Source organism: Podarcis gaigeae, assembly GCF_964106915.1.
Source record: "Podarcis gaigeae genome assembly, chromosome: Z".
Taxonomy (NCBI): domain Eukaryota; kingdom Metazoa; phylum Chordata; class Lepidosauria; order Squamata; family Lacertidae; genus Podarcis; species Podarcis gaigeae.
In genome coordinates this window covers 10,152,700-10,169,295 of record NC_139691.1, presented here as the reverse complement: position 1 = coordinate 10,169,295, position 16,596 = coordinate 10,152,700, and the positions used below count along the sequence as shown (strand labels likewise).

The 16,596-nt window shown below is 44.4% G+C and overlaps 1 protein-coding gene across 15 annotated transcripts in view; it reads left to right on the top strand.

Annotated features, from left to right (window-relative positions):
* KCNT1 (potassium sodium-activated channel subfamily T member 1) overlaps positions 1-16,261 on the top strand; it is a 196,052-nt gene extending 179,791 nt beyond the window's left edge. For 6 of the 15 annotated variants that reach the window (XM_083721640.1, XM_083721637.1, XM_083721642.1 and 3 more), the window contains 7 exons: positions 1,094-1,177; positions 2,182-2,310; positions 4,020-4,040; positions 4,601-4,907; positions 10,777-10,839; positions 15,175-15,259; positions 15,815-16,261. In XM_083721640.1, coding sequence (XP_083577766.1) covers positions 1,094-1,177; positions 2,182-2,310; positions 4,020-4,040; positions 4,601-4,907; positions 10,777-10,839; positions 15,175-15,259; positions 15,815-15,935 — 810 coding nt within the window. In that variant the 3' untranslated portion in view covers positions 15,936-16,261. The remainder of the gene's footprint in view (positions 1-1,093; positions 1,178-2,181; positions 2,311-4,019; positions 4,041-4,600; positions 4,908-10,776; positions 10,840-15,174; positions 15,260-15,814) is intronic. The other 9 variants (XM_083721634.1, XM_083721638.1, XM_083721635.1 and 6 more) reach the window with 6 other exon arrangements.
* Positions 16,262-16,596: the final 335 nt, after the last annotated feature.

Here is a 16,596-nt window from a genome sequence, read left to right as displayed (position 1 = left end):
GAACAAACAGAACTAAGATAAAAAGATAAAAGGAGGAGGAAAAACATAGAAGGGAAAAACAGAGGTGTACTTCCATGTCTCTATCTGCGAATTGTATGTATTACAATTATTCAAATTATTATTATTATTATTATTAATAATAATAATAATAATAATAATAATAATAATAAACATTGTATACTGCCCTATACCCGCAGGGTGGTTCACAGGATAAAAATCACAATATAAAAGCACAGAATACATAATCAAAGTAAAAACAAGAACAACCCAATAGCCATGTCCCCACCCGCCATAACTGGAATGTAGCATATACATTCCAGAATAATTTGACACTATAGTTGATGATAATCAGCTTTTCTCCCAAACTGCTAATGCTGTGTTCCGTAGTTTCTTTCATGGGTCTCCAGTGTTCCACTTCTGTCACTCAGGAAGTCCAATATAACTTTTCTTTTCATCTTCTTCCCACCCCCAAATGTTCTGAATTTATATTTCTTCAGTTCCTTGTGATGTACTTTTTCTGGCTTCTGCAAATCTCAATAACATTGTCCCCATCAAGTTTCCCCCCCCCCTCCTGTTTTTCCAATCTCCCCCCAGATTGGGTTCTTAGAAATAAACAGCAGAGGCACCCAACTTCATCTTAGCACCTTGCTCTGAGAGGCAGTCATACTTCTGAATATCAGTTGCTGGAAACCACTAGAGTAGGGAGCTCTTATGCTTGCATCTTGCCTGGGGTCTTCCCATAGGCATCTGGTTGGCCACTATAAGAACAGAATGCTGGACTAGTTGAGCTTTGGCTGGATCCAGCAGGGCTCTTCTTATGTCGTTACATTCAATACTGCCTCCACCTATGGAAGCAGAGCATAGCCATTGTGGCTAGTTGTCATTGATAGCCCTGTTCTCCATGAATTTGTCTAAAAGTCATCCAAATTGGTGATCATCACTGCCTCCTGTGGGAATGAGTTTTACCTGTTGTTAGCTTAATTGGAGATTTCACAAGCTCAGTTGTTCAATCAAATTGAGGAACAAAATCCATTAGATGCTATTGCCCTGGTAGAGGCCGCTGCCCAATTGTTGATGGGTTCTTCCCTTACAGTCATTCGTGAAAGACTATATGATCACCATCACAAGGCTGCTTCTCGGTCTAGACACCACTCCAGGGTCCGGCTACCTCTGTGCTGTAAGTGTTGAGTTTCTGCATTCTTTTCCGTGGTACCAAAGTGGCAAATATAGTGCTTTGTAGGTTCCCTGCGTAGCCCAGTCTGAGCGAAGAAGATCTACCTTTCAAATTATCCAGGGAAGGTACCCAGGATGGTGATGGGGTTTGGAAACCAAATCCTACAAGGGATGGTCAAAATATCCAGGTATGTTTAGCCCGGAGAAAAGAAAGTTAAGGGGAGACTTTATGGCTGTCTTCACACATCTAAAGGTTTTTCACACAGAAGATGGAGCTGACAGTGCTGGGTAGAGTTCTCTGGGAGTGGTGGGGACCAGTATTAGGTATATTAGTGCTGTAGCATCAGATTTCCTGCATCGGTAGAGAGGTCAAACTGGATAACCTTTGATGTCTCTTGCTCGGTAAAAATGTTATAACATGAGTTGCTAGAATTTGCCATTCTTCAGGGTTCAGCCCCAACATTTTCTCGCTAGTCTCGCTAGTGAAGCTCCTTCTTCATTGGGAGAACGCGGGTGGCGATGTGGTCTAAACCACTGAGCCTCTTGGGCTTGCTGATCAGTTCGAATCCGGGCAACAGGATGAGATCCTGTTGCTCTGTCCCAGCTTCTGCCAACCTTTACCTACCAGTGAGAAAAAGCTTGATGCCTAAAGGTGATAGGCCTCCCTATTCTGTTTGATCTCAGTGATCCGAAGTAGGGAAGGTTGTGACTCAGTGGTAGAGCCATCTGCCTTGCATGCAGAAGGTCCCAGGTTCATTCCCCAGCATCTCCAGTTAGGACTGGGGGAGACTCTTGTCTGAAACTTTGGGAAGCCACTGCCAGTCAGTGTGGACAATACTGAGTAAGATGGACCAATGGTCTGACCTCAGCATAACGCACCATCCCATATTCCAATGCATGGAGGTTGATGGGAGCTTGTCAATGCAAAGGAATGTGTTTTTGTCACCCATTGTAAAAGAGCATCAATGACTTTTCATTCCTTCTCTCTTTCCTTCCTTTATTGGATAGATGAAAATCACTGAGGATGACCTGTGGATCCGGACATACGGGCGTCTCTTCCAGAAGCTATGTTCCTCCAGCGCTGAGATCCCCATTGGCATCTATAGGACTGAGTCCCACATGTTTTCCACCATGGATGTAAGAAGTTGAGAATCAAACTGTTTGGCCTCTCCTCAGAATCCCTAATCCCTAATATCTACCCACCCAAATCCAGATTTCCTTTCTCTCTACTGCTCCTTCTCCCAACCGGGGGGGGGGGGGAGGGCTGCAATTAATTCAGAAATGAGTGTATCAAATCCAGACCTGTCTTCAGCCACCCATACCTCTATCTTTTCTCTTTGTTCTCTGCTAGCCACACTCTCCCATGCCCTCCTGTTCCTTCTCTGCCAAGAGCATTTGACCCCCTTCTGCCTTGTGTGAAGGTTCTGCCACTGACACATTCAGTGGCCTAGAATGTTCACAAACTTCTTGACAGCAACAGGTGCCCCATCCCAGGTCTAGAAGACCCCTACCCCATCAATAGACATATTACCTTCAAAAGAGGTCCAGAGTGTACTGATGAGAGAGCAGGCCTTCTCTGTAACAGCCCCCCAATTTATGGATTACTGTCCTCAGGGAGGCCCATCTAGTACCAACCTTGTCATTGTTTTGCTGCCAGGTAAATAGATTCTCTCCCTCCCACCACCAATAAGTATTCTATTCTATTCTAATTTTTGTAGCTTTCTTGTTGGGTTTTTTACTTGCTTGTAAATCATTTCACAGGTGGCGCTGTGGGTTAAACCACAGAGCCTAGGACTTGCTGATCAGAAGGTTGGCGGTTCGAATCCCTGTGATGGGGTGAGCTCCTGTGGTTCGGTCCCTGCTCCTGCCAACCTAGCAGTTTGAAAGCATGTCAAAGTGCAAGTAGATAAATAGGTACCGTTCCGGCGTGAAGGTAAACAGCGTTTCTGTGCACTGCTCTGGTTCGCCAGAAGCGGCTTAGTCTTGCTGGCCACATGACCCAGAAGCTGTATGCCAGCTCCCTCGGCCAATAAAGCGAGATGAGCGCCGCAACCCCAGAGTCATCCCCACCTGGACCTAATGGTCAGGGGTCCCTTTACCTTTACCTTTAAATTATTTCAGGACCTTTAGTGGGAAGCGACATAGCGATATAATAAACCTAATCCTGACTAATATCACCATTGACTATTAGGGAATAGAAAATAAAATTGGTTTGGTTAGGATTTTAATGCGAACCTACCTATTCCTCACATTCCAAAGCAATATGAAAACTAAAAAAGCTATTCTATGCAATTTCCACTTCTCAGTCTTGTGTTGCAGTTCTCCAGCCAACTAACATGTACAAAAATGTGTATGTTATGGGGAACGTGTATGATAAAATGCATGTGTTAGTGAAAATAATATATGAAATGCATTATATTACTTCAAGCAAAATTGCATACAAAAATGTGTGCATTGGGAGAAATTTGCACTCAAATGCAGATGAATTTTTATGAGGACTTTTCCTTTAAAAAAAAAAAATCACAACCTGATGCAGAAATGTGGAGAACTAAACCTAAGACTGGAACCTAAGACTTGAATCTGTCAATTTCAGTAACTGAGAGGAACTGAAATAGACAGATTTGGCCATCCCCACTGACTTAGAGCCCACAGTTGATAAGTAGGTGACTATTTTTGTTACACAGTTTAGGTTGAGAAGGGAGCAAGAGAGGTAAAGTAAACATCACTTAAACAAGAATCTTCTCAGTGTTGTGTTTCAGCAAAGGAATGCCGGGCCAAAATAATGATACACTTTTTCAAATTATGTTTTTCAAGTATTATGTCTTTCTTTCTCCCTGCAACCCCAGCCTCATGACATCAGGACACAGGTGAGTATTGGCTTCTGTCAAAAAATATTTATTTGTCTTTATGCTGAGAAAAGTTATTGTAGCTCTACAACTTTTCAGCTAAAGGTAGAATAAGGATGCCCTTAGTTTCCTTGGGTAACTAGTGAACATTTTCACCTGCGTTTGACGAATTGCAGACTCAAGATAACTGCATTAAAAAAGATTTTATATATATATATATGCAACATCAAAATAGTGCATACCAAGTCAGCCAATGCGACCTCACACTTTATACAGCTTTCTTTTTTTAAAAAAAAAAGGAAACTAAAATAAAATAATGAAAGAAATGAAAGAGGGGAGAAACAAATACTACTACTACTACTACTACTACTACTACTATTACTACTTAAAAAGTTCCTCACCCCAGTATTAAAGAATGGGTCATGCCACCGAACTATGATCTATTCCCAATAAAAGTTTGCTTTTAGTTTTGGGGAAATGAAAGCTTTCTTTTCTTATGATTCCATGGAATGACATCAGTGGCCCATCAGGGGACCAAAAGCCATATTTTGCTTTCCCTCATGGCCTACTGGTGTTCCCAGTCACAGATCTCAATCAACGTGGAAGACTGTGAGGATACAAAAGAGGTGAAGGACCACTGGAACACCAAAACCCCTCATCACCGGAACTCGTGCCCGACTGACCAATCGGAGCATCCTTTGCTACGGCGCAAGAGCATGCAGTGGGCCCGCCGGTTGAGTCGTAAAGGAGCAAGCAAACACACACCCAAAACAGCTGAGTGGATCAACCAGCAGAGGCTGAGCCTCTACCGGCGATCAGAGCGGCAGGAGCTTTCAGAGCTGGTGAAGAACCGGATGAAACATCTGGGCTTGCCCACAACAGGGTACGGTAAGTAGTGGCCCGCTTCATTCGTGGCATCTCCAATCAGCACCTCTTCATGTAACGATGTAACATTCAGCCCACTGTGCCCCACAGACGCTGCCTTGAGTTCTGTGGTGGAAGGCAGGGAAACTGTATAGCAAATCCACTCATAAATAGTTTCTGGAGCCACAGTGCGGGACAGTGCTCTACTGATCAGGTGCTGCTTCCAGGTTTCCAACAAGCATTAGGTTGATAACTGCAAAAAGAGGGTGCAGGATTAGGTGGGCCACTGGCCTGATCCAACAGGGCTGTTCCTATGTTGTTATGTAGCTGTGATTCCTGCATTGTAGAGGGTTGGACTGGAGGATCCCTTAGGTCTAACTCTTATGATTCTATGAAATAATACATAAAAGGAGATGGCGGTGAGTCAAAACCAGACCATCATGCAACCACTGCTGTTGCCATGCAAATACCATGGTCGTTTTATTCTGCCATCAGCCACCTTTTTCATCAGGCGGGGGGAGGGGGGACTGTCACAGGGTTCCTTGCCTTCAGGAAACCAAGCTTTAAAGAGAGCGATGAGATCAACCATGACATAAGAATGGAGGGGTTAATGAGGCTGTCTCAGAGTTAGGACTGGAAATCAGAAGCGACTTTCTGAGTGGGACAGAGCTGCTACCCTAGCTCTTTGGCAGATGGGTCAGTGATGATTACCAGGAGGGAGGAGGCAAGATGGCAAGAAGCAAACAGACCTGCAGACCCAATCCACCACTCTCACACTGTGAGAGCCAGTGTGGTGTAGTGGTTAAGAGCCGTAGTCTCGTAATCTGGTGAACCAGGTTCGCTTCCTCGCTCCTCCACATGCAGCTGCTGGGTGACCTTGGGCCAGTCACACTTCTCTGAAGTCTCAGCCCCACTCACATCACAGAGTGTTTGTTGTGGGGGAGGAAGGGAAAGGAGAATGTTAGCCGCTTTGAGACTCCTTAGGGTAGTGATAAAGCGGGATATCAAATCCAAACTACTCCTCCTCCTCCTCCTCCTCCTCTTCTTCTTCTTCTTCTTCTTCTTCTTCTTCTTCTTCTTCTTCTTCACTCTTTCTGGTCGGTTTGCACAACACCAACCTTTCCACTGCCTTAGGCCCTTCCTCTCCCAGAAAAAAACAATGACACACCTGCCAATGGCAACTCCATTCAAGCCCAAGAGCTATTTCTGTGGGAAATCCATACAAAATGGAATGGTTTTTTTTAATTGACTATATATTGAAAAGAAGAAGACTCTTACAATTAAAACACACACAACTTTCTTGCTTCTTTCCTTTTCCTTTCTTTCTAGATTTATTTTTTGCCATCCTGTGCTGTTGGCCATTTGCTCTTCTTATGCTCTATACCTTACTAAACCTTCTTATGCCTAGGAAATGGTTCCCTGCACCTGTTTGCAAGCAGGATTTATTTAATCATTCATTTTGCCAAAAACAGAGCCAGACCTTCCAAACCAAAAATGCTAGTTTTGAGGGCTGGTGTGTGATGCTTTGCGGGTAAGCATCTCAAGCAACTCAGGCAAATCAAAGTGCCAGTGTTGGTCCCTACCTGCAGGCCCAATGTATTCAAAGGAATGAAGAGTGTTTCAAAAGAATTGAATCTTCCTCTTGTGAAGACTTGATTCAATGAGGTCCAGAAACCTACAGAGGTCTTTTTGCACATCCTTAAGCCAAAGTAAGTCAACATTAGAGCTCTTTAGTGTTGTGACTGCTGCACTCCTTTTCCTATAAGTAAACTGGCAGGGGAATTAAAGCCAAGTTTCAGCACCACTACTTCTCAAAGCCCTGCATTATTCAGTAATAAAAGGTAAAGGGCCCCTGGACAGTTAAGGCCAGGCAAAGGCGACTATTGGGTGTGGCGCTCATCTCGCTTCAGGCCGAGGAAGCCGGCATTTGTCGAAAGACATTTTTCTGGGTCATGTGTCCAGCATGACTAAACCGCTACTGGTGCACGGAGGACCAGAGCGCACAGAAATGCTGTTCACCTTCCCACCACCGCACTACCTGTTTATCTACTCGCGCTGGCATGCTTTCGCACTGCTAAGTTGGCAGAAGCTGGGACAGAGCAATGGGAGCTCACTATATCACATGGATTCGAACTGCCGACCTTCTGATTGGCAAGCCCAAGAGACTCAGTGGTTTAGACCACAGTGCCACCTGCGTCCCTTATCCAGTAATAGCCTTATCTGTAGCAAAGGTCCTCCTGGAATGGTTGCCTCACCATCGTCCCAGTTGATAAAGGTCTCCAGCAATGTTAATTAAAAGTTTCCTCCTTGTATGTCTACATTGCTGTATTGTTTCCTGATGAGTGTAGGCACAGGATTCATGACAAAGAACTTGTAGATTGCTCTTGGAATTGCCTTTCTTAATTGTCTCAATTTCAGTTTCTGTAATGGGTGGGACAAAGCTTTGATGGCTTATTTCCCCTAATTGTTCCCCCCTTTTCATTAATTTAAAGAGCACTATTAATTATTATTATTCAAAGAAACTAATAAGAGGGAGGGGTGTCTGATTAAAGGAATAGGAGGACTTAAAAGACTCAGTAGCATTTTGTCTGTCCATGCTAGGCAGCCAGGCTTTGGAGTTGCATTTTCTTGCCATTGACACCCCCCACCCCCACTCCCCCAAAAAGCCTAGAATGCAACAGGCTAACAATGAAATGGAAAGAAGCAGTAGATGGCTATTCTCTTACTTTCCAAGCATCATTTAGTGAGGGAGTACCCAATATATCAGAGCCTCCCTGAGCCTGTAGTGATGACTGCTGGCTTGACAGCCCCTGTGCCCTTTTAAAATGGGGGGGGGGTTATTGGGTTGTTGTTTTTGATTATATATTTTGTGGTTTTATATTTTGATCTGTGAACTGCCCTGAGACCTCAGGGTATAGGGCGGTGTATAAATTCAATAAATCATAATAGTAATAATAATCCCTACAAATGGCTACAGCTGGAGAGGTTCTGCCTATGGGGCTCTTTCCCCGGTGTGATAAAAATATTTCATAAATATTGCACACACAGCAAATAAAAAATAAAAAAATCTTGCACAGAAGAGGTCCTCTGTCTACTCACCTACACAGATGTTCCTCTTTTTTCCTTTTTCCTTTTTTGAGAAATGGAAAAAGGAATTTACTTACCTCCTCTTCCCCCTTCAGATTGCACGCAAGAGTAGCCACCGTCAGAAATAAGATAATAAGCAATGAAAATGCTGATGCAGCAATTTCCTTGATAGTTTTTCTGGCATCAAAAATTGAGGTGTTGCTACAAGGTGGAGCGGACAGGAACGTTCACCTTTCTTACTAGGAGCAGGGGACGAGGCAAAAGCTGGGAGGTGGATTTACAGCTGCTGCTGCTGCTTGTAGTAGCTGTCAGAATCAGAGGCTACTACAGGTTTAGGGAGGCTTCTCTGTACGTTGCCCTTCCCCCCATTAAAGAGGGTAATATGTGAACTGATCCAATGGGGCTTTGAAAGAGACGTGCAAGTTCATCCTGAAATATTTAAATGAGTGAATGCATGTGATTTTCCTTTCTTAGTAGCAAGTAACAAGTTCACAATGCCCAGAGACTGCGTTGTTTGGCTGTATCCACAGACGGCCACCAAATCCCCACCCCCACCCCAATTCAGCAACTGTTAAAGGATCATAGCCATAAGAGGAAAAGACGGAGACTGAATATACACCCATTTTTTGCACAAAAATGTAGCTTTTCTCAATATGGAATCATTCGTGCTCATCCTCAACATTCTGCATTCAATCTAGTTTGATACTAGATGGTGCCATCCACATAGGCTCCTTGATATAAATTTGGAAAACCTCCCCCTTCATTAGATTATCCATGATTATTAGGTGAATGAAGAAGAAAGTGGTGGTCACAATCTTTGTATACACCCACCCACAATGCTGTGGATATGCCATCACCCCAATTGCTGGGACCACCTTACATCTGTTTTCAAATGGACACACTGTGGGGTAATGCAGAATCAATCCACAATGACTTTTATTTTTGGAAAGAAACTAGATTCTTAAGAAGCACTTTTCAGGGGCGAATCTGTAGCCCTCCAGATGTCACTGGACTCCAACTCCCATCATCCCTGACTATTGTTGACACTGGAGGGAGCTGGAGTTCAACAGCATTGGGAGGATCACAGGTTCCCCTTCCCTAACTTGCCCAAAATTCTCAAACTTCACAAATTTACAATTCCCAGGATTCATTGTGGGGACACTGCACTGGTTAAAGTGATATGGAGCTATAACCAACATATTTTTTCAGAGGGTTGTAGGCTGCTATTTCTTTTTAGGGCTCCCATACACACACGTCCTCACTTACTTGAGTAGACGTAGGGGGAGAGTAAGGCTCAAACCAGGGCTTTCCTATGAGGAGACATTCAAATATTTTGGTGGAATGGAGGGAGGAATGCAAATTTAGGTATTGGTAAGGTCTGTTCATCTCTGCCATTTGAGAAGGGCTTGTTCTAGAAGATTAGCCTAAAGGGAACGTGTGTAATATTGACTGTGAACTAGGAAGCACATCGGCAGACACAGAGGATGGCTCTCAGCAAATGCAGTAGTAGATTTGAACCAAGAATACAGGAGCTGAGTGAAAAAATAGCAAGAGTCAAAATCTTTTCCTCTATCTAGGGTGTCTTGGGGGTGGGTTCTGAGAACTGGCATGACTGGAGTGGGCAGATTTCCATCAACAGCAGCATTATTGCAGGGTTAGGGGGGGCACTGAGTGGCAATGGTGGATGGACCAAAAGTGTCGACAGGTACAGGCAAAACCCAAAATAGACAGATCACCCTGCCCCTTTTACCCCTCCCCTCCTCTCTCCCTCCCTCTTCCACTTTGAATGAATTTCCCCAAATCTGAAGTGGGCCAAAACCCAATTTGAGCTTGGCCCAGCTCAAATTTGAGTTTGTACCACACTCCCTTCTCTGTCTCCTTCTGCCACCCCTCTCTCCATCTCTGTCTGAATTCTCCTTCTCTCCTCTCTCAGACACTCCCTTCTCAGTGTCTTTCCTACACCAGTTTTCTCCCTGCCCCTCTCTCTGCCTGCCCCCTTCTCTCTCTCTCTCTCTCTCTCTCTGACTCCCCATTTTCTTTCTAACTCCCCTTCTCTTTTCCCAAGGCCCTCTTTCCACCACTTCCTTCTCATTCAGACACCACTTCTGTTTCTCAGTGTGTGTGTGTGTGTGTGTGTGTGTGCGCGCGCGCGCGCTTTCTCATTCTCTTTTTACACACCATTTTATCTCTTTCTGACACCAACACTCCTCCTCCTCCTCTCTCTTGCTACCACTTCCTTCTCACTCTTTTCTTTTCTCCTTCCTTCCTTCCCTCCCTCTATCTTTCACCTCCTTCCCACTCTGTGCTACGCTGGGGAAGCGGCACATTCCTCCTGCCAGATGTCTGAAGCAATCACTGGCAGAGGGTTTTTGAAATTACCTGAGGGCTGTATTAAATCAGTTCAAGGGCTGCAAATTGCCCGTTTCTGCTATAGAGACTCTGACTTACTCTCCTAAAGAACTGCCTAGTGAGTGAGGGATGGGCATCTAAGACCAACATCACTGATCATTTCAATGGTTATCTGAATGCATCCTCACTCCATATCACCCGCTGGTGTCTGAAGTCTGCACAATGCCATGAATAGAACACCTAAGTCTGGCTTCCTTCTTATTTTATTTTGTTTATTTATTTTGTGTGTGTATATATTTTTACTACATTCCTGCTCATATAATCACCAATGCTGGTCTCTTAAGTACTTTCTAAATCGCTGCTTGCTGATCTTTCTCTTTCTTCTCTTTCTCTCTGTTTATGTCTGTGCCTTTTCTTTTTTGTTATCGTCGTTTTTCCTTCTCTGTGTGTTCTGTAGAGGATGTAGCAAATTTAACAGCCTGTGATGTGATGAATCGTGTAAACCTTGGATATTTGCAAGGTAAATCTCCTTTCCCTGAGAGTCAGGCTTGAGTCGTGGTTAAACTGCATGACTGAGAACATGCCATACAGAGGCTCAAGTTAAATGCATCTCATGGTGGGGGGGTGGAGGTGGCACAGAGGTGACCATTTTGCATCATCACAACAATTGGGAGGTTCGGGGAAATTTCCCAAAATACCCACCAAAAATTCAGTGGCCTTTTAGGAGGATGTGGTAAATGGCCGATGCGTTGTTCCTCTTCAAAAATCCACCCCCCATTCCACATTACCACATTCCAAATGATGTCAGTTGTATGGGGGGGGGTGACCTTTTAAATCCTAATAACTCATCAGGAGCTTCCAAACTGTCACTATTTCAGATAGTGACTATCACGTACCAGAAAACGCAGCTTGCGGCAAAGTTGATTTGTAGCATCAAGCCCACTCCCACCTGCTTCCAAGATCAAACATATTGGAGAAATGTGCTGGAAAATGTGGGATAACCTTTGTTTGATGCAATGCCATCTAACCTCCCCATGAACAAATCAGAATTGGATTATTGGGAGGAGCCATTGCTCAGGGGTAGAAGACATTCCTTGCATGCAGGAGGACCCAGGTTCAATATGGCAGAATCTCCTGGTTGGGCTAAAAGAGAGATTTCTGCCTTAAATCCTAGAGAGCAGCTGCTTGCCAGGTTAAGCAGTACTGACCTGGATGGACCAATGGTCTGACTTGGTGTAAGGCAGCTTCCTATGTTCCTGTGATCAATAAACAGGTCATATGGAGGTGTTCATAGATACCAAAATAGACTGGGGATGCAAGAGTTCTTTCTCATAGTCTTCCATGTCTCAACTAAGGATTGGAGAGAATCTTGATTCATATTGCCTTTAAAGGTGGCTGTATCTAATTTCTGAATCAATATGTGAACTGAATTACAGCCATCCTTTGGAACTCAACACATCTCTTAATTTTGTTACACAGTTCTCCAGCCATGTAATGTGTAAAAAAAATTGCATATACTGGGATAAAGTGTGCATGGATATGCATATATGAGTGAAGTTCACACAGAAACACATTAAAGTAAGGAAATTTGCTTTGCAAAAAATGAGTAACTTTGGGAAACTTGTGCACAAAAACTAGGAGTGTTGGTGGATTTCCATGAGGACTTTACAAAGAAAACACTGATTGATGCGGAACTGTAGAAAACTGAACTTATGAATGAAAAATGCCACAAGGGTGATCCTACCCACTCAGAGATCACACAGTGAACATAATGGCAATTAGGACATACAGTAGCCCTAAACTTTGGCCCTCCAGATGTTACTGAACTGTAGTTCTCATCATCCCTGGCCATTGGCCATGCTCGCAGAGGCTGAGGGGAGTTGTAGTTCCCAACACTTGCCCAATGCTGTGGTCCTTTCTATTGCACCTTCTGCTGAGTTCTAGGCGAAGAATGATAGATCAAATTGCAGAGAGAGAAATCTGAGCTGGGCATTAGGATGGACTTCCTCACTGTATAGGCTGGTTCACATATGCATGTTATTGTTTCTCAGAATCCCATTGGCTCTCATCTCATCATCCTGTGCTTGTTGAGCTGGCTTTTGTCATAATGCTCCTCATTTTCAGGGTCACACTCTGGCAGTACCAAAATGAAGAAACCAAGGTCCTGTCAAACCCACCATTTCAAGGACAATGTGAATAGTTATAGATGCAGCTGAGATAATATTCCGAGCTTGGTTGCACTTGGACTCCAGCTCCCATCACTCCCAGCTGGGATGATGGGAACTGGAGTCCAACAACTTCTGGAGGATTGGAGCACCCACATCCCTGGCCTCAAAGGAGTCTTCATGGATATTAATAGGACTGTGCATGTATGTTTGATACAGTCCCACAAGTTGCATATAATTTGGCATCCTCGAGAATCTCTGCTCCAAATCAAGTTTCTAGTCCTCAAATTCTTGAGGCTTGAAAGTGCCTGGGTGGGTTTCAGGAGTCAGAGCAGAGGAAGCTAAGCAAATACTATATGCCAACAGTGAGTTCAGTTTTCAGAGTGTCAATCCCTTACCTCACCAAAATAAAAAAATAAAAAATATTTGTTTGTTTATAATCTGTACTTTTTTAAAATTAAAGGTGGAATACAACATATGAGAATAATATAAGCACAAAAACATTCTTAAAACATCAAAGAATATTGATTGGTTAAAAGTGAAAATAAAACAATGTATGCACTTTTGTGTGTTCATTAAAAAATGTAAGTCATTGCAGTTTTGTTTACAAAGCTCTATAATGTAAGGCAGTAATATGCAACATTTTGCGTATATGCGACTGGGGCTAAGAGAGAGAGGAGGGTATTAGACAACCGCATGGGTACATGTGTAGCCCTTCTCCAATTAAAGACTTCCACAGCATATGAGACACAACAAACTTGTGCTTCCGCAAGGTCACCAGGGGAACAAATTAAATATCCAGATGAATGGCTAAAATCAAGGCTTTTCTCTTTTTCTTCTCTTTCTTTTTTGCTTGGCTTGAGTAATTTCCCTGAATTTAGAGATCCTTCTGTCCATATCTATAAATGGACAACACTCAAATTCCCAGGGAATGTCTGGACCTGGGGTAGCCAATGCATGCCAGCAGCTCCATCAGACCCACAGAGATTTACTATCTGGCCTTGAGCATAGCCTCCAATTCCAAAGATCCTGCCGCCACCGCCCACCTTATGCACCTCCCTTTGCTGCTTGGCTCTAATAGAACTGCTCCTGCCAGGGCAGTGAATGGAGGAGCCTTTCTTGGAGGAATGCCTTCTGAAAGTGTCACAGTTGTGTGTGTCAAAAGGTGTTCCAGGCATTCATACAATGAATTTCTGCAGAGAACAGGTGGGGATAGGGGACACACAGAGGTGCTCAGAGTCATTTGGGGGCTGCCGTCCATTAGGCCTGGTGCAACCGAAGGCAAGGAGGCCAACAGCAGGGGGCGCCAACTCATTCTAGTTTGTCCCCATTCTCTTCCCTGCCAGGCTGTACATGGGCAATGTTGAGACTAAGGAGGTGGAAGCTGACAGATAGGGCTGCCCCCTCGGGTGGATGTAACCAAGAAGTCCAGCAGCTGGAGGACTGGCTGAAGTTGGTGGGGAAACGTCTCCATCACTCAAATGAATCAGCACACTTTAAAAAAAAAAAAAAAACATTTCACAGACAGGCTCTGCCTGAAAGGAATTCATATGACCCAGATTCATCCATCTGACAAGCAACTGACTTTTAACCATTTCCGAGCATGCTCCCATGGCCTGCCCCTCCGACGTGTGGCCCTCCTTTCCATCACCCTGTTTTTCATGCATGCTTCTGTCGTTGTGGAACAACCAGGTCCTTTGTGGAAGGCCAGGTTTCTCAGATGACTTGCACAAAGCCAAGCATACCCACTTCCAAGGGGAGAAGATGCTGCTGCGTAAAGCCATGTTTCATCAGTCTGAGTGGGGTTGTGCTTGTTGTTTTAAACCAGAGCAGAGGCGGAGAACGTTTGCTTTGTTTTGTTTTGAAGACCAGAGGCTGCATTCTTTTGGGAGCAGCCTTGTGAGGACCACATGCCCATGGTGGGTGGGATCAGGGGCAAAAGCAGGTGGAGGAAATAATATAAAGCTCACTTTCTTCACACTCACCCATCCATCTTAATCCTCCCGCCAGGCAAGGACACAATCTAGCCAGGCAAAGGGCGCTCAAGTGGGTGGGTGCAAGGCAAGGCCAGGGGAGAAGGGAAGTTGCTAGAGATCTGCCATTACACCTCTAGCCTAGTTTAGGAGGTGGAGGGTGCATTTTTCAGCCCAAGAGCTGCATTGTTTCCTGGGAAACTTTCCAGAGGCTGCATGTCAGTGGTGAGAAAGGACAGGCACAAAAGTGAGTGAAGCAGTGAATGCTAATTTTGCCTGCCGTACAGCCGGATAATTTCTACACTTACTGTCCTCCCTCCAAGCAAGCAAGAGGTATTATCAACACTCAGATTGATAATCTCCCAGCCAGGAAAAAACCCCAGGGGGATGCAAGGCAGCGCCAGTGAGGAGAGGGGTGTGTGGTCTGGGAAGAATTATGAGAGTCAGGTCAAGTGATTTGGAGCACTACATTTGTGCCCTGGTCCTGAGGTTCACCACACCTGAGCTAAAGTCAGCCCCAGAACTGTTCCTGGGATGATAATAATGGCCATTATTGCATGCTGCAAACCTGCATGCCTCAAAATACTAAGGTGGGTGGGTAGGTCAGAATTTATTTTCCGTTGTAGTTGTGCTTTAAACACTCCAAAGGGCTCAAAGGTTTGCCATTCTTTACTAAAGGAATTGCTGTTTTACCAGTCCTCCTTGTATTTCTTGCAGACGAAATGAATGACCATCAGAACACGTTGTCCTATGTTCTCATCAACCCTCCTCCAGACACACGCCTGGAACTCAATGACATTGTGTAAGTACCTTTGATGTGGTTGACTGAAACCATTGATGGTGGAAGTTGAGTAGATAGAACACCTTTCATATCTGGCTCCAGGAGTTCTGTGTGGGTAAAACGGCTGGGTAGGGCCACTGGAGGAAGCAGGGCCTTCTCAGTGGTGGCACTCCAGTTCTGAAACTCCAACCCTTTTGAGATGGTAAGGCTTATTTGTTCTTCCAGGCCTTTAGATGGATAATTTATTGTTACCCATCTTACTGCTTCATTTACAATATTTTGGGTGGTATTCAGCTAGAAAAATAACTCCATTTCCCCAACAGGGCTCTCCTCCCCTCCTTTCCTCACATACACCCTATCCCCAAATTTAGGGGGTGCAAAGGGGAGAGGAGAGTTGTTCTGCTCACGCAAAACACTACATAGCACTGTGTTAAATACAACCCAATGTAGCTGTGGTTTTGCTTTTGCCTTCATGGTGTGCTGTTATTGTTACCCGCCCTGGGTTCTCATGAGAGGAAGGGTGGGAGCACAAGAAATACAATAACATAACAACAATGCATAATCATTTCTGCCTAGGTATTTAATACGACCTGATCCTTTAGCTCATGTCGAAAATGAGACCCACAGTCGAAAGAGCAGCTGCAGTAACAAGCTGGACCCCTGTAGCCCCGAAACGAGAGATGAGACGCAGCTGTGAGAACCTCCCTCCTTTTGCACGGACACTATTGCCTCCCCCTCTTGTCCATGCATGGAACTATAACAGAACTTAATGGATGAACTTTGCTGAAGGGGATGGACAGTTTTCTGCAGGGATTGATGATGAGCTTCTCATCGAAAAGACAAAGACAACCGCTTGGTTGGGGATCCTGACCAGCTTACCGAGTGACCCGCAGGGCACTGAGAAAAAGTCACATTCCCTCCCCCCGCTCCCCAACCTGGCTTTGTGTCTCCCCCAGAAAAGTTTCCAATGGAAGGTCCTGAGAGTTTCAGAATTAAAGGAAACATGGTCCAATCGAAGACATGGATGATTCGTACAAGTCTCAGTTTTAATCATTTCTTTTTAAAATGCTTTTTTGGGAGAGGGAAGGTGGGATGGGTTTTTTTAAAATGTACCAAATCAATCTTCATTGTCATAGACTGGAGGGTTTCCACAGGTGATTGTTGCACCAGGTGTTTCAGCCACCCATCCAGTCCAGAAGCAAGGCCACCTTATGTACAAAGCAAAAGAGCTTCAAAACTGAAAACAATGAAGCATTCCAGTGATGGTTACTTATGATTTGCTAGGTATCTTTATCCTCTAGACATGTGTTGCCATGTCCTATAAGAGGAAATCTGGTAAACAGAAGGGATCAGATTAG